The sequence below is a fragment of the Rhinopithecus roxellana genome, chromosome 2 (assembly GCF_007565055.1).
Source record: "Rhinopithecus roxellana isolate Shanxi Qingling chromosome 2, ASM756505v1, whole genome shotgun sequence".
Lineage (NCBI taxonomy): Eukaryota > Metazoa > Chordata > Mammalia > Primates > Cercopithecidae > Rhinopithecus > Rhinopithecus roxellana.
This window is the reverse complement of record NC_044550.1, coordinates 135,526,806-135,548,904: the sequence shown is the minus strand read 5'-3', so window position 1 is coordinate 135,548,904 and position 22,099 is coordinate 135,526,806. Positions and strand designations below refer to the sequence as shown.

The window sequence follows — 22,099 nt, the reverse complement described above, 5'->3', positions numbered from 1 at the left end:
CCAACGTGGGATGTGATGGCGTTACCTTTTGGGTCAGTAGAGAAGAGCAGCCAGTTCAGAGAAGAGGTCCGGAGGGGCAGGAAGAGAGGAAATCGCCTTCTTCTTTAATGACCCCTGGTTTCACTGCCATGCTTGGTTTCTGGTGTTTAAGTGCCTGATGCTTCCTCTGTTGGTGGCTTGGAGGCTCTTCTGGAACTACGCTGTTCTTCTCTCTGTGGTGTTGGTCTCGTCTGCGCTGAGGCCCCTGGGTCTTTCCTGGTTGGCCTTTGTTAGTTACTTGTCCTGAGAGCAGTTCCCCCGTGGTGAGGAACCCCCTGGGATCTTGTGGAAATTCGGTTTTGGGGTCTGCTGGGTGGGCTGGTGTTCCAGAGGGGTGCGGGCTGCTGGTCCCCTTTCCTCCGGCGTGGTTTTCCACGGATCGATGTAAAGCTGTGTGTGATGTCCTCCTCCAGTTTAATCTGTGTTTTGCAGTTTTAAATTTATATCAGTGCTTATTTTTACTAATATTTACCTTTTCTTTTGATCCTTGATGTGCTAAAGATGTATTTGTTGCTTTTAAAAGAGCCAATTTTTTTTTAAGTGATCGAACATTGAATTTTCTTTTTTTCTTTTTTGAGATGAAATTTTGCTTTTGTTGCCCAGGCTGGAGTGCAATGGCACAATCTCAGCTCACTGCAACCTTTGCCTCCCATGTTCAAGTGATTATCCTGCCTCAGCCTCCTCAGTAGCTGGGATTACAGGCATCCGCCACTACGCCCGGCTAATTTTGTATTTTTTAGTAGAGACGGGGTTTCTCCATGTTGGTCAGGCTGGTCTTGAACTCCCGAACTCAGGTGATCTGCCCGCCTCAGCCTCCCAAAGTGCTAGAATTACAGGCATGAGCCACCACACCCTACTGAATTTTCAATTTTCTTTTTTCTTTCTTTCTTTTTTTTTTTTTTGAGACAGAGTCTTGCTCTATCGCCCAGGCTGGAGTACAGTGGCCGGATCTCAACTCACTGCGAGCTCCGCCTCCCAGGTTCATGCCATTCTCCTGCCTCAGCCTCCCGAGTAGCTGGGACTACAGGCGCCCACCACCTCGCCCGGCTAGTTTTTTGTATTTTTTAGTAGAGACGGGGTTTCACCATGTTAGCCAGGATGGTCTCAATCTCCCGACCTCGTGATCCACCCGTCTCGGCCTCCCAAAGTGCTGGGATTACAAGCTTGAGCCACCGCTCCCGGCCTTTTTTTTTTTTTTTTTTTTTTTTTTTTTTTTTGAGACAGAGTCTCATTCTGTCACCAGGCTGGAGTGCAGTGGCGCAATCTTGGCTCACCGCAACCTCTGCCTCCTGGGTTCAAGCGATTCTCCTGCCTCAGCCTCCCAAGTAGCTGGGACTACAGGCACGCCCTGCCACGCCCGGCTAATTTTTATATTTTTAGCAGAGATGGGGTTTTACCATGTTGGCCAGGCTGGTCTTGAACTCCTGACCTCGTGATCCGCCCACCTCGGCCTCCCAAAGTGCTGGGATTACAGGCGTGAGCCCCCATGCCCAGCCTTGCTGAATTTTCTTAAAACATTTTTTATTTTCTGATATCTTGAGTTAAAAGTCTTTTGTTGGCCAGGCGTGGTGGCTCACGCCTGTAATCCCAGCACTTTAGGAGGCTGAGGCAGGCAGACCATGAGGTTAGGAGATCAAGATATCCTGGTTAACATGATGAAATCCCGTCTCTACTAAAAATACAAAAAACATGGCCGGGCACAGTGGCTTACGCCTGTAGTCCCAGCTATTCGGGAAGCTGAGGCAGGAGAATGACGTGAACCCGGGAGGCGGAGCTTGCAGTGAGCAGTGATCGCCCCACTGCACTCCAGCCTGGGCGACAGAGCGAGACTCCATTTCAAAAAAAAGTCTTTTGTTGTTCTTTGAGACAGGATCGGGCTCTCTTATCCAGCCTGGAGTGCAGTGGTACAATCACAGCTCCCTGCACCCTCCGCCTCCTGGGCTCCTGCCCAAGCCTCCAGAGTAGCAGACACTGTTGGCACACCACACCGGTTAACTTTTTAAATTTTTTGTAGCGATGGAGTCTTGCTGTGTTGCCTAGGCCAGTCTGAACTCCTGGGCTCAAGCAGTCCGCCTGCCTCAGTCTCCCAAAGTGCCAGGATTCCAGGCATGAGCCCCCATGCCTGCCCAGTCTTTTTATAAGTGCATTTCTGGCTGTGTGTTTCCTGTGTGCTCCTGGCTTCTCCCTGCAGACTTTTATGAGTAATATTTTCACTGGCATTCATTTCTGAAGAAGCTGTAATTTCATCAGAGTTCCTTTTTAATCGAGAAGTTTGTTCTGAAATACTCGAGTAACATGGCCTTTTTGGGTTCCATCCACTCTCCTTTCTAGTCTCCTTCCTGAGCGGTCAGGGAGTGTTGTCTACACGGACCTCCGCCTTGGGGGATTGAGATCTTCTTTCTTGTTCACTTGGGTGCAGATTTTCCAGGGGACCTGGGGTGATTTTCCTTGGGCTGAGTTTGCTGGTTGGTGTGGTGGGTGAACAGGCAGACCCTGGGGGCCAGTGGTCCACGTCCTGCTCTGCCTTTAGCCAGGGCGTGGCCTTCACAAGTGACCTACCTCTGCCTCCGTTTCTCTGTCTGTGGTGTGAGGCGGTGATGAGATTGCCTCGAGGTTTTTAGGAAGATTAAATGATTTCCTACTTGTGAGGTACCTTGAGGTGTTAAGTTGAATGAATGAGAAGCAAGCAGGCATCCTGGGAGACTGTTAACTCCGACATTCAAGTTCGGTGGTTTTTCTTGTTGACACGCCCCTTTAGATTCCTGTTTTCTCTGTTGCTCTGTAACCTCGCAGTGATGCTTTGGAGCCATGCTGCTGGGTGTGCAGGCTGATGGTTCTTACATAGTTTTGATGACTTGCACCTTTTGCTAGGGTGGATTCTTTTTTTCTTTTTTTCCTGTTCAGTGTGTTTTTGCTCTAACCCCCGTTTCTCTTGTACTAAGATCGCTACTGTTACTGTTGGGCTCTGCTTCCACCCTCCCTGTCATTTGTCTCAGGTGTGTTACAGAGGCTTTTGCTTTGCTTTTTTACACCCATCTCAGGTTATCTTTGATAGGGGAGTTTAACCCGTTGTCTTTGTTGTGAGAAAACACATCTTCTTCCCCTCTACCCTTGAGGGCCTGGATCCGGTTTTATTGTCTTCTTTCTCTGCTCTAATGGTTTGGAAATTTTGCATTCTCTTTCTGTCCTTCTTGTGGCTGCTCTTAAACTTGGATTCCGTGTCCGTTTGTGGGATTATCTGCGTCTGTAACTTTGTGATGAGTTCCTGATCCCCGTCTTCCAAAACTTGGAAGTCATCTGAGGGTTTGTTCCAGATTGTTTTTGGTAATTTTAAAATTTTATTTCACACTATTCTAGGAATCGCTTCTTTATCTTACTGAAGTTTTGATGCGACATTATAGTTATTTAGACTTAACCAGAGGTTGCGTGAGTTTTCTGGGCGTTTCTGGTGTCTTCCTGCTGTGTTTGGATTTGTGCTTTACCACATCCTCATGTCACTTCCGAGCCCAGCGCAGTGGCCCCTAAGCTCCTGCCAGTCACGGGCTCTATGTTGTCCACCTCACACCAGTGACAGTCGTTTCTTCTCTTAACTCTTAAACCCTTCTCAGTCATTTGGATGACCTGATTAAATTTATGTACTTTTCATACTAAGCATTAAAAAAAAACACACACATGAGGGAAGCACCCGCCACCCAGGCCCAGGCCCATGTCTCTGCTCCCAGCCTTGTGCCCTACCCTGGTGGCCCCTCCGAAGGGCATGAGGGTGTGGATGCTGTGCCTGTGCCTGGAGGCTCTGGCCCCTCCGACCCCTGGCTGGGCTCCAGCTCTAGGTTTGTTCAGCAGCCAACTCGGAGCAGCCGAGGCTCAGAGTGGCATCCGCCGGCCATGCTGGCTTCACAGCCGATCTCTTCTCCATCATCGAACGGGCGCAGCCCCCCTCACCCCTACCCACTGCTGGTGGGCACTCAGCCTCAAGGCACAGGCCTCCTGGGACCGGTGGCTCCTCCGAATCTTCCTGAGGGAGGCAAGTTTAGTCATCGCTGAGCAACGTAAAAGCCTGTCGGGTTTCTTGACTCACGACGTCTTCGAAACCAAAATACTGGACGAGGCCGTTCTTTCTGTTTTACAAGGGAGGGGACGGGGATCCTCCTGGAAGACGCTCCCCCCTGCGCAGGTGAATGGCGCTTCCCACACTTGACCTTGGGAGTTCGGAAATGGGTGGAAGCCGCCTCTTCCGCTGCCCTTGCTGTTCCCTCCTGAGGTCCCTGGTCGTTCTTCTCCTCTCAGTTCTGCCTCCTGCAGTCCCTGCATCTGCCACCTTCTCTGTGTGACCCCATTCCTTTCACCGCCGGAAGCCTCAGGTGACTCATTTGTTTCACAGCTGTTCTTCGCTCTCATCAAGCGTAAGCCATCGGTCTGTTTAATTCCAGAACTCTCGTTTCTGGAGCCTGACTTCTTTGGGAGCAGCTGGCGGGTTTCATGGATGCACGGCCTGCAGCTGTTCTGCTCCTTCCCCCACAGCCACCGCTTCCAGAGCCTGGCTTTGCGTGGGCATCCTGAGGCCTCCGGGGACCGGGCAGCCAAGGGTGGGGTTTGTGGATAAGGAGTGAGGTGGGGGGCGGGCCTGCTGCCCTGAGCTGGGGTCCCGAGTGTCCACCAGGACTTGGGGGTGGGGTGTGGTGCATGCAGTCTTGGGGGTTCAGGGGCTCTACATGGACTTCGACCCCTGTGCATGCAGCCTCCTCCGGTTCCAGGCCCCCAGGGGTCTTCCCACCAGACTGAGACTGGGCAGACAGGAGGGGCCAGCATGTGGCTGTGACCCCATCAGCGCAACCCCAGAGATTCCCACCCCCTTCAGGCCTCTGATCCAGACGCTCGGCCCCCGCCCATCTTCGTTTTCAGAGCTTCTGGATTGCCAGTCCCCTCCTGGTGCTTGTCTTTCTGGGGCTCTTCTGAACATGTCCCTGATGAAACTCTTTTCTCTCACTTCAGTAGGCTTTGTCCTCTGTTGAACCACAAAGGTTTGTGTTTGTGATTAGCTCAGTCACCTGGATATTGGGAGACAGATCCCAGCCCTCACTGGAGGCCCCTCTGGGCCCTGATGGCTCACACACCTGAGCTGCCAGGCGGCCCAGGAGAGGGCGTGGGCAGCTTCTCTCCCAGAGCTGAGAAGCCCCAGAGCAAATGGTGAGGAAATTAGAACAGAACTTTGAAGTTTTTTTTATTTTTCTGAGACAGGATCTCACTTTCTTGACTAGGCTGGAGTATAGTAGCACAATCTCAGCTCCCTGCAGCCTCCACCTCCTGGGCTCAAGTGATTCTCCCACCTCAGCCTCCCGAGTAGGGACCACCGGTGTGAGCCACCGTACCCAGCCTAGAACTTAATGTTTAAGAAGACTCTTGGGGAGGCGCGGTGGCTCACGCCTGTAGTCCAGCACTTTGGGAGGCCGAGGTGGGTGGATCATGAGGTCAGGAGATCGAGACCATCCTGGCTAACACGGTGAAACCCCGTCTCTACTAAAAATACAAAAAATTAGCCGGGCGTGGTGGCGGGCACCTGTACTCGGAGGCTGAGGCAGGAAATGGCGTGAACCCGGGAGGCGGAGCTTGCAGTGAGCCGAGATTGTGCCACTGCACTTCAGCCTGGGCGACAGAGCAAGACTCCATCTCAAAAAAAAAAAAAAGACACTGAGCCGGGCGTGGTGGCTCACGCCTGTAATCCCAGTACTTTGGGAGGCTGAGGCAGGCAGGTTGCCTAAGCTCAGGAGTTTGAGACCAGCCTGGGCAACAAAGTGAAACCCCATCTCTACTAAAATACAGAAAATTAGCCGGGTGTGGTGATGGGCGCCTGTATTCCCAGCTACTTGGGAGGCTGAGGCAGTAGAATCGCTTGAACCTGAGAGGCAGAGGTTGCAGTGAGCTGAGATCAAGGCACTGCACTCCAGCCTGGGCAACAAGAGTGAGACTCTGACCTCCTACAAACCCTACATTCAGCTTCCCTTGGAGCGAGCAGCTGCCCAGTGGACTTCAGGGGCCTTCTGGGTCCTGGGAGGAGTCACATCTGTCTTTGGTGGTCCTGGCACCCACAGACGCCAGTGGGGCTGCAGAGCTGGTGTGGTCTGTGCTCGTCTTCACTCGTAGGGAGTTGGAAACCCTTACTGGGCCTGTGACGTGGTGGTTATGGTGTCCCAGCACCAGAAACGGGAAATGGCTCCTATACCCTGAACAGTCCGGGGGGCCTGGTGTGGGGCCTCTCCCGCTCTCTAGAGGCTCCAGTGGCTCCTGTGTGTGGAGCTGGAAATGTGGTTGGTTTTCACTCCTCCGAGTTCTGCCTTCCTGGCCCACCGGCTCCTGTCCGCACCCTTGGGCTCCTGGGACTTCACACCCGAGAGCTGGACACCTGCTCCTGCTGCACGGCTGCTGGAAGTGGGCTCTGCCTGCAGGGACCTCACAGCCGGCGTGGTGAGGGTTGGCTGGTGGGGAGCAGAGAGCCCATGCATCCAAGCCAGACCCCCTGGACGTGGAAGGGGCAGAGGGTGGAAAGAGCCTCTCCTGGACTGCAGAGGTGAGGCAGGGGGTAGTGAGCTGGGAACTGGTGCCAAGCTGCCCCACGTGCCATGGGCAGGGAGTTCGGGGCAGAGTGAACGAGCTAAGGCTGGAGGTGAGGTTGGGGACCTTGGGGGCCCATGGTGAGAACTTGCTGTTTACCCAGAGGAGGGAGATGAGGCAGATGGAATGTGAGGTCAGGGTGTACTGTGGGATGCAGCCTGGCGTGACTTTATTCCCAGATAAAGCCAGCTGCTCTGCAGTAAGGGGCCTGCGTGGCCAGGATGGCCATGCAGAGACTAGGCAGGCGTCGGAGCTGGAGGCCCAGGCAGGTGGCGATGCATGTGCAGCACTGGGTTTGGGGCATATTTAAAAGGGAGGGAGTGGCCAGGCGCAGTGGCTCAAGTCTGTAATCCCAGCACTTTGGGAGGCCGAGGCAGGCAGATCACAAGGTCAGGAGGTCGAGACCATCCTGGCTAACATGGTGAAGCCCTGTCTCCACTAAAAATACAAAAAAAAAAATTAGCCGGGCGAGGTGGTGGGCGCCTGTAGTCCCAGCTACTTGTGAGGCTGAGGCAGGAGAATGGTGTAAACCCGGGAAGTGGAGCTTGCAGTGAGCCGAGATCGCGCCACTGCACTCCAGTCTGGGCAACAGAGCAAGACTGTCTTCCCCCCCCCAAAAAAGGGAGGGAGCCTGTAGAACTCGCTGGTGACCCAGATGCAGATGCCAGATCTTGGGCTCTTTTTCATTTCCAGGTGGATAAGGAGCTCAGTGTTCCCGGGCAGGCCGATGGGTAGGCATAGAAAACGACAGGTCCTTCTGTAGTGCCCTCTTTACAATCAAAGTTGCATTTCGAGGTGTGTAACGTAACCGCTTGATGGTGACTGCCGTGTGCACACAGGGCCGTGTAGTGTCGCAGAGCGCGCGGTGTGTGCACAGTGTGTGCGTGGCACGTGTTGGTACGCTGTGACATTTTTACACTTAATTTCCCATCTGTTCTAATATTGGAGACTTTTAGGTGGTGACCGGCCCATCACTCTTCTAAGACATTGCACCTGTCCCCCTGGGCAGGTGTGTTCCACGGTATCTGTGTTATTTCTGATTCCAGTCTCCTGTGTGTGGGGTGTCCAGCAGCTCATCGCACGTCTCTGGGCTCCTCTGCGTGTGAGTTGCTTACTTGTTCTTTGCCCATCTCTGTCCTGGGCAGCCTGACTTTTCCTCACGTGAGCTGCAGGGCTGCCTCTTCCCTCCCCCCCGCACTCACTGCAGGGACCATCTTTCCTTCTGTGGCTGTTGGCTTTCTTCAACCTACCATCATCCACAGTTTTAAAATTTGACATAATTAAATTTCTCGGTATTTTCTTTTGTATCTTAAAAATGTTTCCCCATTCTAAGGTCATAAATACATTCTTCTACATTGTCTTGTAACATATTTGAAAGGTTTGCTTTTTCCAGTTGGGTTGTAAGCCCCTGCAGTTGACCTTGTGTGTAGAATGGATGAGGTGGGTTCAACTTTGCCAGGTTTCCATACTGTCAGGTCCCCCGGGGCTCTCTGCTCTGTTCCGCTGTCTCTTGTCTCCCGTTGTGCCAAAACAACAAGGAACTTAACTGAATTGCAATGATTTATTTTACCATTAAGCTGTGGTCTTCTGGGAGAGTAGGTCCACCTCATTTTTCTTCTTTAGAATTGTCCTTTTTTTTTCTTTCTTTCTTTTTTTTTTTTTGAGATGGAGTTTCACTCTTGTTGCCCAGGCTGGAGTGCAAGGCACGATCTCGGCTCACCGCAACCTCCGCCTGCCGGGTTCAAGCTATTCTCTTGTCTCAGTCTTCCAGAGTAGCTGAGATTACAGGCGCACGCCACCACATCTGGCTAATTTTTTGTATTTTTAGTAGAGACAGGGTTTCTCCATGTTGATCAGGCTGGTCTTGAACTCCCAACCTCAGGTGATCCACCTGCCTTGGCCTCTCAAAATGCTGGGATTACAGGCATGAGCCTCCACACCCAGCCTTTGTTTTTTTTTGTTTTTTGGGGGTTTTTTTTGAGACGAAGTCTTACTCTGTATTCCAGGATGGAGTGTGGGGGCGCAATCTCGGCTCACTGCAACCTCTGCCTCCCTGGTTCAAGTGAGTCTCCCACCTCCGCCTTCTGAGTAGCTGGGATTACAGGCACACGCCACCATGCCCGGCTAATTTTTTTTTTTTTTTTTTTTTTGGAGACGGAGTCTTGCTCTGTTGCCCGGGCTGGAGTGCAGTGGCCGGATCTCAGCTCACTGCAAGCTCCGCCTCCCGGGTTTATGCCATTCTCCTGCCTCAGCCTCCCGAGTAGCTGGGACTACAGGCGCCCGCCACCTCGCCCAGCTACTTTTTTGTGTTTTTTTAGTAGAGACAGGGTTTCACCGTGTTCGCCAGGATGGTCTCGATCTCCTGAACTTGTGATCCGCCTGTCTCGGCCTCCCAAAGTGCTGGGATTACAGGCTTGAGCCACCGCGCCCGGCCCTAATTTTTGTATTTTTATTACGGACGGGATTTCACTATGTTGGCGTGGCTGGTCTTGAACTCCTGACCTCAAATGATCCAGCCGCCTCAGCCTCCCAAGGTGCTGGGATTACAGGTGTGAGCCACTGCACCTGGCTGTTTTCTAAACTCTAGAGTTGAACATTCCTTTACTTTCCAGCTGCATAATTTGGTTCTTATTAAAATAATTTTTAAATTTTCACTTTTTTTTTTTTTTACCAGCTTTCTAAATTTTGTTAAATGCACATAAAATATGCCATTTTAACCATTTTCAGGTGTATGGTTCAGTGGCCTTGGGTACAAACCCAATGTTGTACAGCCACCACCACCATCATCTCCAGAGCCTTTTTATCTTCCCAAACTGAAGCTCTGCCCCCATTAAACACTCACTCCCCACCCCACTCCCCCAGCAGGGTCAAACTGCAGAGGGGCCTAACGGGGGTTCTGAGGTGATGGAAACCATCCCAGACTGCCATGGCCATCATCGAGAAAGTCTGTGAATTTACGGAAAATTATTGCATTATATACATAAAAGAGGGGTGTAAACTGTGCCATAATAAAGCCTAAAAATTAGAAGTGTGCAACTTAAAGTATATTTAAATAGGTAATACATTGGTTTAGTCCTAAGATTAATATTATAGAAAAGGTTTAATTTTGTTCTCATCTCTGTCACTGTCTGTAGTGACCTATAGAGAACCACTGTGTGATTACCTCCTGTATGTATGCAAATCTGAGCAAATGTAAACATTTTCTTGTTTTCCTTCCACAATCCCCCCCCACCTCTGACCCCGCCCCCGCCCCTACCCGTATGTGTCTGCGTTTTCCCTCAGGTGCATGCAGGCCTGCATTCATCGGTGCAGCCCCTTCCTGCTGCCCTGCGGGCCCCACACACTGCGGACCCTGCTGCCTCAGACTTGTGCGTGTGTGCCTGGTGCACCTGTTCCCTGAGCCTGAGACGGCAGCTCCTATTGAGGGAAGGGCACGTCTGCTGCTTACAGAGATGTGAAGCCCACCATGACCATTCTGTTGGCGCGCTTTTGTCACCAGCTATGTTCCCGTATAGAAATGTTTCTTGTCTTTAGGGGGCTTCTTCCTCATTAACCTCTGTTTCTTAAAGTCTGCTTGACTAATACTAATCTAGCTATGCCAGCTTTCTGTTGGTTAATACTTCTGTGATATTTCTGTTCTTAAAGTGTCTTAAATGTGACACTGTTTACAATGTAGAGTTAGGTTTTTTTAAAAATCAGAAACTTTTTTAGCTGGCACGTTACCTTACACATTCCACGATTTTCCGTGGAGGATCTGAGTTGGTTCCTGCTTTATTTTTTTATTTTGCTCTTTTCGTCATTTTTTTCCTATGCTTTCTTCCTCCCTGTTGTCAAGTGAATTACTAACTTTAATCTCTTTCTTTCTTACCCTAGTTTGCAAAGTATAAGCTCTACTTCTGTTTTACTAGTGGTTACAAAATGTTTATAAACTATTTACATTTTTAAAAGTCCAAAGTGGGCTGGGCGCAGTGGCTCACGTCTGTAATCCCAGCACTTTGGGAGGCCGAGGCGGGCAGATCACGAGGTCAGGAGATCAAGACCATCCTGGCCAACATGGTGAAACCCCGTCTCTACTAAAATACAAAAAATTAGCCGGGCGTGGTGGCGGGCACCTGTAGTCCCAGCTATGGGAGGCTGAGGCAGGAGAATCGCTTGAACCCAGGAGGCAGAGGTTGCAGTGAGCTGAGATCGAGTCACTGCACTCCAGCCTGGCGACAGAGGGAGACTCCGTCTAAATAAAAAAAAAAAAAAAGTCCCAAGTTACTGTCTGTGCTCCTCCCCGCACAAGCACCCCTACCGCCGCTCTCACTGGGCACGCCATTTCTCCCGCTTCTCACTTCTTCCGCCAAACTCCAGGTCTCTCTCCCCTCGCTGCCCCTTTCCCGAGTTCTTCCTCTCCCAAGTTCCTCTGCCTCCAGACTCCGGGTCTTTCTCCCCGTGCGGCTCCTCTCCTGTGTTCTTCTCCCTCCGGACTCCGGGTCTTTCTCCCCAGGCTGCCCCTCTCCCTTGATGCTTGCAGGCAGCCCCTCACTCCATCCTTACCCTGGAGCAAGGATCTCTGTCTTGCTCTTTGCATGGAATCCACTTCTCTCCTTAGTGGCTCTTGCTGGGGCCTGTGGTCATGGGCTGTGCTCAGTCAACTGTACCATGTTGGGGTGTGTTATTTCTTTTTATTTCTTTTATTTTGGATTATTTTGCTTCCTGAATCTGAGGATCTGCCCTTCACTGTTGTAGGAAATCCTTAGTCACTGTTTCTTAACACTTCCTTTCCTTTCTGTTCTTTCCTCTGGGGCTCCCATCTTCCCCCCTTTCTCTTAGCCTTCCTTTTATTGTTTTAATTGGTGTGTTTGTCTCTACTCCTTATGGGTAACTTCCTCCAGTGATTTTTTTTTTAGGACATTAATCTGTCCTCAGCTGAGATGAATCTGTGGTTCAGCCATCCACTGAGATGTTAGTTTCTGTCAGTGTTTTTATTTTTAGAAATTGTGTCTGATTACCTTCCACACCTGCCTGTCTGTACCCCTGGTGTCCTCCCTTTTGTATCTTTTGTAATTTTAGACATACATATTTCAGTTAACCCCCTGATCATCCTTCCACTGCATTTTTAGGGCCTAACTGTGCCGTTTGCTGCGGCTTCACCTCTAGAAGTGTTTCCTGTGAGCGTCGCCCTTCCTTGTCAGGCATATCTTGGGGACTGAGCAGCCAGGCCCTCAGGTGAAGACTCGTCCTGAGCCTCGTCCTGGGCAGATTCCTTTTTGCACCCACTGGGAGCCTGTGGCTGCTGGGACTCCACAATCCCTTTCAGTCACTTTTTATCCTGCGGGTCTCCTGCCAAGCTGCTGGTCACCTGGACGGCAGCTGTGACCTTCTGCCCGAGGCTCTGCTCAAGCCTTCTCCCTACTGTCTTCCTGCAGTCGCTGCTGTCTCCCTGAGTGCATTCGCAGACACAGAGCCACCCACTCCTCTTTGCCCCGTGTTTGTCTGGACAGACTTAGCTGGAGACCAAAAACTCAGTGCCTGTGATGGATAAATAACTCTGGAATTAACTATCAAATATTATGTTAATAACACACAGAATTAACGGGGTGAGGTTATAGTTCACAAAATGGCAAGCAGATGATAAACAGGTTTTCAGATAAGGTATGTAAGATTATTTTTCTGCACTGTTGAAGTCAAAGCAGATGTCTGATCTCAAAAAGGTCAGCAGTCCTAGATTGAGGAATTAGTGAAATATGTCTAAGGAAGCCTACAGAACCGTCCGGGGGAGCCCTTCTGCTGTGTTCTCACCAGCGTCCTTTCCTGCAGGTGAGCATCTGCCTGGAGTGTAACAGCAGCAAACTGCGGGGACTGAAGCGGAAGTGGATCCGCTGCTCCGCCCAGGCAACTGTCTTGCATCTAAAGAAGTTCATCGCCAAAAAACTCAACCTTTCGTCCTTTAATGAGGTAACAGTTGATCCCTAAGTAGAAACCATAACAAATCCTCTCTTATTTGTAAAAGTGACGCATCTAAGATTCTTTGCTTAGTTTCGTTTTGTTTTTAACAACTTTGGAGATTTTAACCAGAAAAAAATCAGTTTTCCCTGCTCCACCAGGGAGCGGGATAGGAGATGGCCCTGAGGGTTGTAGGATGCCCAGAGACAGGGAACGTGGAATGCCACTGTGAGTGGAAGAGAGAACTAGGGCGGGGATGATGAGATTGTTTTAAAATAGGGTAAAGGTTTTCCTCGCAACGAGAAATTCTGTGCTTTAATTTCACAAGGGGAGACATGGGCGGATGGAGAGAGGGAGGACCCTTCCAGGCTGTGGTGCGTAAGGAGATGAAGGAATACTGGCGTGAGGTGGCCTTGGCAGCGGGTGCATCACGAACATGCCAATGTGGGTCCCTGTGAGCCCCCAAGGCGGTGACACCACGGAGATGCAGGCGCCAGCAGGGTCCAGCTCTGCGTGGAGAGAGAAGGCACTGGCAGCTGTGGGCAGGAGCATGGGTCTGAGGTGTCTCAGGCTGTGCAGAAACAGACACAGGAGAGGCCAGCACCAGGAGTCGCAGAAGAGGAGGACTGTGGTGGGGGCAGTCAGGGTGGAGAAGTGGACAGACTTGAGATGCTCTCTGGAGCAACGGTGGGCTCAGCAGTGGCCCCAGAAGATAAGCCATGTCCTCACCCCCAGAGCCTTATTTGGAAAAAGATCTTTGTAGATATAATTGAGTGAAGGATTTTGAGATTAAATAATCCTGGAATGTCTGGGTGGAGCCTAAATCCCATGACAAGTGAGGCAGAGGAAGACTCAAGATGGGGCAGGAGGCCCTGGTGAGGACAGAGCGGAGGACGGATTGGAGGCTGGAGGGAGGCAACCTTGAGGCGAGCCAGGGAGCGCCTGGGCCACCAGCAGCTGGAAGCCAGGGCAGGCTCCCCTGCTGTGGTCCGAAGGCATCCCCCAGATTCATATGTTGGAAATTCCATCCCCAGTGGGGCAGTGCTGGGAGTTAGGGCTTGGGGGAGGCACTCAGGCCGAGGGGCCTGCCCCATGCACGGATCGATGCTGCTGTGAAAGGACTGGCCAGCATGGGTTCTCCCTCCTCTTCCCCAACGTGCGGACGCAGCAGAAGGCCTTCACAGGTGGCAACGTGGTGACCTTGAATGCCGCAGCTCCCAGAACTGTGCCGAAGTTCTGGGTTATGAAGAACTGGGTTCTTCATAAATCACCCCAGTGTGTGGCGTGCTGTGGCAGCAACACGGAATGGACTGTGCTTCTCCCTGGGAGCCTGCAGAGGGAGCGTGACTCTTACGGACTCTGGAACTGAGTACATTTCTATTGTTTGAAGCCACCACCGTCATTGTGCTAATTTCCCCGGTAGCCGTGGGAGACTAATTCAGAGAAAGCCACAATAAGTTGCTGATGTATTTGGGTGGCAATGCAGAGAAAAGGAAGGGGTCAGGAATGACTGCAGGCCTGTGGCTGCTTGGTTGGCGGGGGGTGGGGTGGCGTCTCGGAACAGGCGTAGCTGCTGTGGTGACACAGAGCAGAGGCTGTGTCAGATCGTGGGGGGCCAGTGCCAGCCTTGAGTGTCCCACAGGTTGGCTGGGGATACAGACAGCACACTGGGGTTGGGGAGACTCAGTGAGCACAGGCTACCTGGAGCCCATGGAGAAAAGTCAGGACATTGGGGGAAGGGAGAGGAGGAAATGGGGAAAGTCTTTTTGCTAAGTTTGTATTGTTTTGTTTGCTTTTCTGTGTAGCGAAACAGAAAAGATGGATGGTAGCTGGGGACAGAGCAGGCCGAGGAAGTCCTTGGATTTTCATGTGGAGGTGGAGCGGGAAGCCACGGGGGCAGTGGGGCTGCAGAGGGTGGGGAAGAGGTCGGCCATTTCCCGGCGCAGGGCTGGTTCCTCCAGGGAAGAGTGTGAGGTTTTCGCTGTTGCTGCAGTGACCGTGCCTCTCAGCCCCCCAACCCAGCCACTCAGACAGATGGGTCTGCTTCACGTCTTCCCCAGGAAGGAATCTGAAGAACTGTCTACATCATCAGGGAAATGCAAGTAAAACCACGTGGCACCACGCGCAGCTCGTAGAACTGCCATAATCCCAAGCACTGACAACACACTCCAGAGATGCGGGGAACGCAGGTTCATTCCTGTGGGAAGCAGAACCTACAACCCCTATGGAGAACAGCTTGGCAGCTGCTGACAACACAAAACACACTCTTGGCAAACCATCCAGCAGCCATGCCCACTGTTGTTTAAACGAAATCTCCTGCCCACACAAAAAACTGCACCCGGATGTTGATAGCAGCTTTCTTCATAATTACCAAAACTTGGAAGCGACCAAGATGGCCTTCAGTAGATGAGTGGGTAAATAAACTGTTGTGCGTCCATACTGGAATATTATCCACCACTGAAAAGAAACGAGCAGTCAGGCCAGGTGCAGGCACAGGGGAGAAAAATCAAGTGTCTTACTAAGTAGAGAAGCCCCTCTGAAAAGGCTGCAGGCTGTGCAACTCCAGCTCTGCAGCATGGCGCACTGGAAAAGGCAGAACCATCTGGAGGCTGCAGGGGCTTGGGGAGGGTGGTAGGAGCGGGCGGGCACAGGGCTCCTGGGCAGCGATGCTGCTGTTTGTCCACCTGTGGCTTTGCCACCAGGGCAACCTGACATCAGCTCTGGACTCTGGAGGTGATGTCAGTGCAGGTTCCTGGGTGGTGACTAATGTGCCGCCATGCAGGGTGTTGGTTGGGGGGTGGCCGGGGGGACGGGAACTCCCTGTACCTTCCTCTCAATTTTGCTGTGAACCTTAAATTGTTGTTTAAAAAGTCTGTTTAATTTTTTTAAAAGACTGGGGAGCCCAGTGCCTTTTTGCACTGTGGTGAGAGGGAGGGACAGCCTGGACCCAAGGTAAGGCCTGTGGGGAGAGGTGCCCCTGGAGGCTGCAGCCGTGGGAGGGGGCTGGTGTGGACCGGGCCTGGGTGGTATGGGGAGGGAAACACATCAGCCCTGTGGGCCTCTCAGGTGCCTGTGCCACCTGGGGAACCAGGGTGCCTGATTCCAGAGCTGTCCAGGCTGCTCATGGGGCTGCAAACCACCTCTTCCCATTTCTCAGTACAGCAGGTGTGGTAGACAGGGTGTGATGGGGCCTGGGCGTCAAGAGAAAAAGGGTACAGGGCAGCTGCAGGCCAGGTAGGGGCGGAATGGGAGCCCACGACTGCAAGGAGCTAGTGCCTGCACCTGCACCCCCTGCAGAAATGTCATCCCCCTAACTGGCACAGGCCTGCCCTGTCATAGCTTATATGTTGCACTGGATTTCCGTTTAGCTGTGAGGTAGGGACAGAGGAATACATGAACCACACCCTGTCTCTAGGCTGTGAGGTAGGGATGGAGGAATCCGTGAACCACACCCCGTGTCTAGGCTGTGAGGTAGGGATGGAGGAATATGTGAACCACCACCCCCGGCTCTAGGCACATTCTTGCATGATTGGGGAAGGGCTACAGATTTCACACCAGCATCGAGGTGGCCATGTCAGCATGGATTGAGCACCTCCCCGCTGCTAATCAAACCTGCTTCTCCCCCAGCTGGACATTTTATGCAACGAGGAGATTCTGGGCAAGGACCACACGCTCAAGTTCGTTGTTGTCACCAGGTGGAGATTCAAGGTGAGACACGTGATTTGATTTTCAAAGTCTGCTCTGAATGGCAGTGACTTTGCTGTGCATCTCTCTTTTTTTTTTTTTCTTTTTTTTTTTTTTTTTTTTTTTTGAGACAGAGCCTTGCCCTGTCGCCCAGGCTGGAGTGCTGTGGCACGATCTCGGTTCACTGCAAGCTCCACCTCTCGGGTTCACACCATTCTCCTGCCTCAGCCTCCCCAGTAGCTGGGACTACAGGTGCCTGCCACTGTATCTGGCTAATTTTGTATATTTTTTAGTAGAGATGGGGTTTCACCATGGTCTCGATCTCCTGACCTCGTGATCCGCCTGCCTCAGCCTCCCAAAGTGCTGGGATTACAGGCGTGAGTCACCGCGCCTGGCCTGGCATCTGTTATCCAAAAGCTTAAAAGTGATGACTCTGGCCAGGCACAGTGGCTCACGCCTGTAATCCCAGCACTTTGGGAGGCCAAGGTGGGCAGATCACAAGGTCAGGAGACTGAGACCATCCTGGCTAACACAGTGAAATCCCATCTCTACTAAAAATACAAAAAATTAGCTGGGCATGGTGGCGGGCGCCTGTAGTCCCAACTACTCAGGAGGCTGAGGCAGGAGAATGGTATGAACCTGATAGGCGGAGCTTGCACACCTTGCAGTGAGCTGAGATCATGCCACTGCACTCCAGCCTGGGCGACAGATCGAGACTCCGTATCAAAAAAAAAAAGTGATGACTCAGCTACAGAGATGGTTATGAAACACAGTTCTGGTCTTTCTGAAATCATCAACCCCAGAGCCAGCTTGGAAGGCACCAGCTGAGCTCTGAGGGGCACAGACCCCAGTGGGAAACTGCCGAGGCCATGAGTGCCATGAGCAGAGGGTCCCGTGGGGCCTTTGGGCCCCTCTGAAGCAGGAAACCAATGGTGGAATTCTCCCACCTCAGCTGGTGCTGCTGCCTGGGGAGAGGGGGTAAGGAGCCAAGGCTGGCCTGGGGCTGGACCAGAGGGTTTGAGGGAGAAGGGGGCAGGGGAGTGGTGGCCAGGGCCAAATCAGGTAAAGGTGGCCACCACGATGTGCACAGTGGTCACTGGGTCACCTGGGGCCAGGGGAGAGGGCGCATGTCTTCCCAGCCTGTCTCCCCCACTGGCATCTCGACATTGCTCAGAACAGAAGGGTCTCTATGTAGCCCCCCGTGTGGACTGTGTCTCACGGGATGCGATTCCTCAGCACCCTTCCCGATGAAGTAGGTCTGTCTCCTCGCCTCCACCCCTGCTAAGCAGGCGCTGTGTTCTTGTGTCTTCCAGAAGGCGCCGCTCCTGCTGCACTACAGACCCAAGATGGACTTGCTGTGAATGGCGCCGCACAGCGCCCGCAGACTGGGCCCTTGCACCCCTGGGTGCTCCTGGCCACCGCGCTTAAGAACGTTGCCTCTGGGTGTCATGTGGACCAGACTTCTGAATAGAGAATATTTATAACTTTTGTATGAGAGAGAATTCACACTCAACAAGACACTACCAGCACCACGTTTACAGAGGATGAAAACACTTCACAGTCTCCCAGAGCCGATCGTCCTCTCCCCAACCCCCTACCCTGTGCTTCAGCCTCGTAGGCGAGAGTGATCTCGCAGGCAACACGGTTCTGAGTCACCTTCTGACACGAGCTCCCTCTGCTTGCTTTCCAGGTCTTGAAAATCTGAATTCACTTCAGTTTAGTTTATGAATTAGGTTTCATGGTAAGCCTCAAATAATAGTTGGACTTCTATTGAATCCTTCCTAAGTTATTGAAAAAATGTCTTCATGGTGAATGACAATATTTATGTTGCCTTTAGCTTCTTGAAGATTTAGAAGTTATATGAAAAATTAATTTAAAAGCAAATCAAAAGAGGTTTCCATTAACATTATGATTTAACCATTGTATTTAATTTCCCACCTTATGAAACACAACAGCAGCTCCCTGACTGGTTCGCCTTTCATTGTGTGAAGTCGGCACTTGGACTCACTCGGAACTGTCACTTGCCTGGGGCCGACACACCCAGCCCTGAAAACGGGGCCCCAGACTCCACATTGCGGTTTCTGACACGCTCAGCAGGTAGACCAGAGGCCATGTGACCAGCTCAGTGCTGGTTTGCAGAACAATTCTTATTTTAAAATATCACTTGTATTAAAAACGGCACAAATTGTTGAGTGCCGCCATTTGGTTCCCTACGTTTTCTTTCCCTGTTTTTTGCTGAAGGGAGAGGTGGTGGTGGTTGGGATCAGAGCTCTCCTGGCGTCCGTGGGGAGGATTTGCTGGTGATTGCTTCGGGCTCATGCCCAGATGCACTCACTGCCCCCTCTGTCCAAGGCCTCCCCTTCCCCTTTGCCGGTTGGAGGAGCTCATGTGCTCCTCGGCCCATTACTGGAAGGGCATTTTTCTGAGCTGCAGGGACAGGGTAAGCAGCTGAAGGGCTCGGAGGGAAGGTGACCACCGCTCTGCAGACGCTGCATTTCAGCTGAAGCTGTGTTTCAGCCTCATATGGTTGCAGTGTCAGCCCCTCTTCTCCTGGATGGTCATGTTTTTGTCACATTAGAGAATAAACTGCCAGCACACACACATTTTTTTTTTTCCTTTAAAACAGTAACTTGGAAGTGTGGAAAGGCCAGAAGGAGGAGCAAGGGCTGTTTTCTGGAGCGACTGAGGTGTTGTCCTGCAGTTGTCATTGTCTTCTCCGCCAGGCTGTTCCCATTTATTTCCTGTGGAACTGAATCCCTCCTCCCTCCGCTCCCTGGGAGCCCAGGTGGTCCCTGGCCACCACTTAGGCTTTCCAAGAAGCCATCCACTTTGGACATTTTTTTCTTGAATTTCGCTGTTTTCTTCTGCTTCCTTTAGCTAAAGCAGCTCAAGGGACCTCATCTTAGGGATGAGGAAAACATGCATATTAATTCCATCTGAGTGATTGTCAGTGTAAGGCCTTTTAAAACAAAAGCAAGTTCTTTGTTAGGAATTGGTCAAAATTCACCTCTTTCTTTAAGCCCATCAACTCCCAGGATGGTTTGAGTTACTCAGTTACCTAAGCTTGCTGTTCATCCAAATCATTTTCTAGAGTCACTGTATAAGGGTCTATGAGTAGCTGTGTATGAATAAATATTACCTGTCTACCTCAAAATATACATACTGCTGAAGCATTCTGTACAACCGTGTGTTATCACAGTGCAGTTTTAAGTGTAACATTAGAACTTAGGCATTTTCCTGTGTGGCGGAATAAGAAAGGATTAAACAGTTACAAGCCTCCAAATTAAAATAAAATTAAATCACAGTTCAGATTAAACTGAATATCATTGTAATAATGTCATAATATATATTTGTAACTTTGTAGCTATCTTTGAAATCACTTGACTTTGCTATGGTGCTAAGCTGATATATTTAAATACACAGAGAGACGGGTGAGTGGAGCCCGTGTTGATGTCTCCAGCCGGTGGTGACCCTGCTTTTGTAACCGCATTAACCTGACAAAACCTCAGCAGCAGAAGTCCCTATTTTTCTAGGAGTTCATCGTGCAGACAGTCTTCACTACAGGACTCGGCCCTGAGGCCTCTGCCTCTCGTCTGACCTTGCAGCCTTAGTCGTTGGAGGCTGGAGTGCAATGGCCCCGCCGTCCGTGGAGCCTCTGGGCGGCCTTCTTTCCTTTCTGTCAAGCTCTCATTTCACAGAAAAAGGCTGAATTTCATTTTTTCCAGCATGAAAGCCAGGATCGGTTAATGATTAGATTCTATTAAGTTTTGTTGTTTCTTTTTTTAAACAGATGGAGTTACTGTGAAGAAGTTTTCACAACTATTTATGCTGGTAAAACAAATGCTGTTAAATCACCTTATGCGTCGTTTTCAACAGCAGTGGGGCTAATTACCCGGAATACGGTCTCACCAATGCAGTTTTCATGGAAATAGAAAATTCAAATAGAATATATAATATTGAATTTAAGATTTGGGGGGTTAAAAAAGAAAACTTAACTTTATAAAATTATTTATTCTATTTTAAGCCTTCTATCATATTTTCCCATCCAATTGTTTGGTTTCAGTGGTCCAGCTTTATTTACAGGCATATAAAATGAAATTGTGAGATGTTTTGCAAGCTTCTTTTTACTTTGAGTAGCTTTTAATTTGTATATTTTTGTTTTATGTGGATGAAGAGCATTTTTTATGCTTTTGTGCAATAGGTTCCAACACACATTTATTAGACATCTGTTTAAAATGTAATGTAGCATTTATTCTGCTAAATTGAAAGGGAACATAGATGGAATTCCAGAATATATACATTCAGCTTTTGGTTTTTCCTTTTTCATTGTTATTATTGTGAGAATGCTGTTAGTGGGGTTGTGTGTGAGTGCCTGTCAGCCAGTGATGCCTCGGGCCACACTGTGGGGCCACCTCGGTCCTGCCTGGGTCCTGGTGCCTTGGACCCCACGTGCTTGTGGCCAGGCCGCCCCGAGGCGGGGCCACGTGGCCTCAGACCACAAGAGCAGAGCTGCCCTGGCCTAAACACTGCAGCTGCCTGCACCCCCGGGCTTTGTAGCCTTGCTTGTTTTCTCTGAACGGCAACAGAACAGCATTCACAGTGATTCAAAGGGTGGCATTGGGTTGGACGTTCTGGGTATGAGCCAGCCTGTTCCCACATTGTACGTGAATGTTTAATGTGCTCTCAAAACATGGAAAATAAGTTTAGTGCACATAACTAAATCACAAAACATCCAATTCTCTGTTTCCTCAGGAAGTCATTACTGCGCCACCACATCACGTGACCTTAACATGATCAATATCTTTCTCTGCCTTGACATTTAAATAAATTGAGATAAGTAGATTAGAAAATCATTCAAATGATACCATAATCTGTACAAATATTGTGTCTCCTGCCAGGCAGGGGACAGGGTGCGGGCAATGGCCACGTGGCCAAGGCCCCGCAGGAACGCGCCGAGGTCTCCCTCACCCTCCAGGTGTCCTTCGCACCCAATAGTGCGTCTGAGGAACGAACTGCAGTTTGACCGTCCCCTGAGATGTGCGTAGCCTCCGTCTAAATGTCCACTCCCATGGCTTAATTGGCTATCAGACGCATTTTCCCAGACGAAAGCAATGTTGGGTTAGGGGACGACGGTGCAGCCACCCAGCTTTTACCAGCAGCATGCGGCAGACGAAGGCAGTCGAGGTGTGTAGGTGATCACGCAGATACATGTTTTTGACTGTTTAATTTGAAAGTTTACATTTTTTATGCTTTGTGTTGGTGTGTAATTTTTGTACTCTTGGTGGCTAGTTTTTGTCAAATCTTTTTTGGAATATTGCTTAAATGTTTTGATTTTATGATAGTGAAGCTTGTATTCAGTGTTTTGCCAATTAATATTATATGCTTGTAATAAAAGCAAAAGAAAAGCTTAAGTGAAAGTGTTTCTGGCTGGAAATGTATTACATAAATCATTTGTACGAGCATGAGAGATGACTTGCCCATGGGATGAACAATGCCGTGGGTATTGGATGGACCACTCAGGCAGCCTGGCCGCAGACACACTGGCCACACACGCATGCATGCTACATATGTGTGCGCTCAGACCACATGCCTGCACATATGTGCACATATGTCCACACAAAAAGCACACATCAGCCCATGGTTCCCTTCCTCACCCCAGCCCTCCCCACTCCCAGTTTAACCAATGTCTCAATTTGCTCCGGGCGGCATTTGTAAATTGTCACCCTGGTTGTCAACCCTCATTTAAATTGGTCCGGCATTTGCTACCAGAGTTTGGGCCAGAAACTTTGTAAAGCTCATTCAGTTTGTCTCCTTGCAGAAAGAGGTTGCTGCAGTT

At 50.6% G+C, this 22,099-nt stretch overlaps 1 protein-coding gene across 1 annotated transcript in view; it reads left to right on the top strand.

The window, feature by feature from the left end:
• Nucleotides 1-21,674, top strand: part of PCGF3 (polycomb group ring finger 3) — a 61,996-nt gene extending 40,322 nt beyond the window's left edge. The window contains exons 9-11 of the mRNA XM_010375320.2: nt 12,454-12,591; nt 16,207-16,287; nt 17,577-21,674. Of these exons, the coding sequence (XP_010373622.1) occupies nt 12,454-12,591; nt 16,207-16,287; nt 17,577-17,624 (267 nt within the window). The 3' untranslated portion in view covers nt 17,625-21,674. The remainder of the gene's footprint in view (nt 1-12,453; nt 12,592-16,206; nt 16,288-17,576) is intronic.
• The last annotated feature ends 425 nt before the right edge of the window (nt 21,675-22,099 follow it).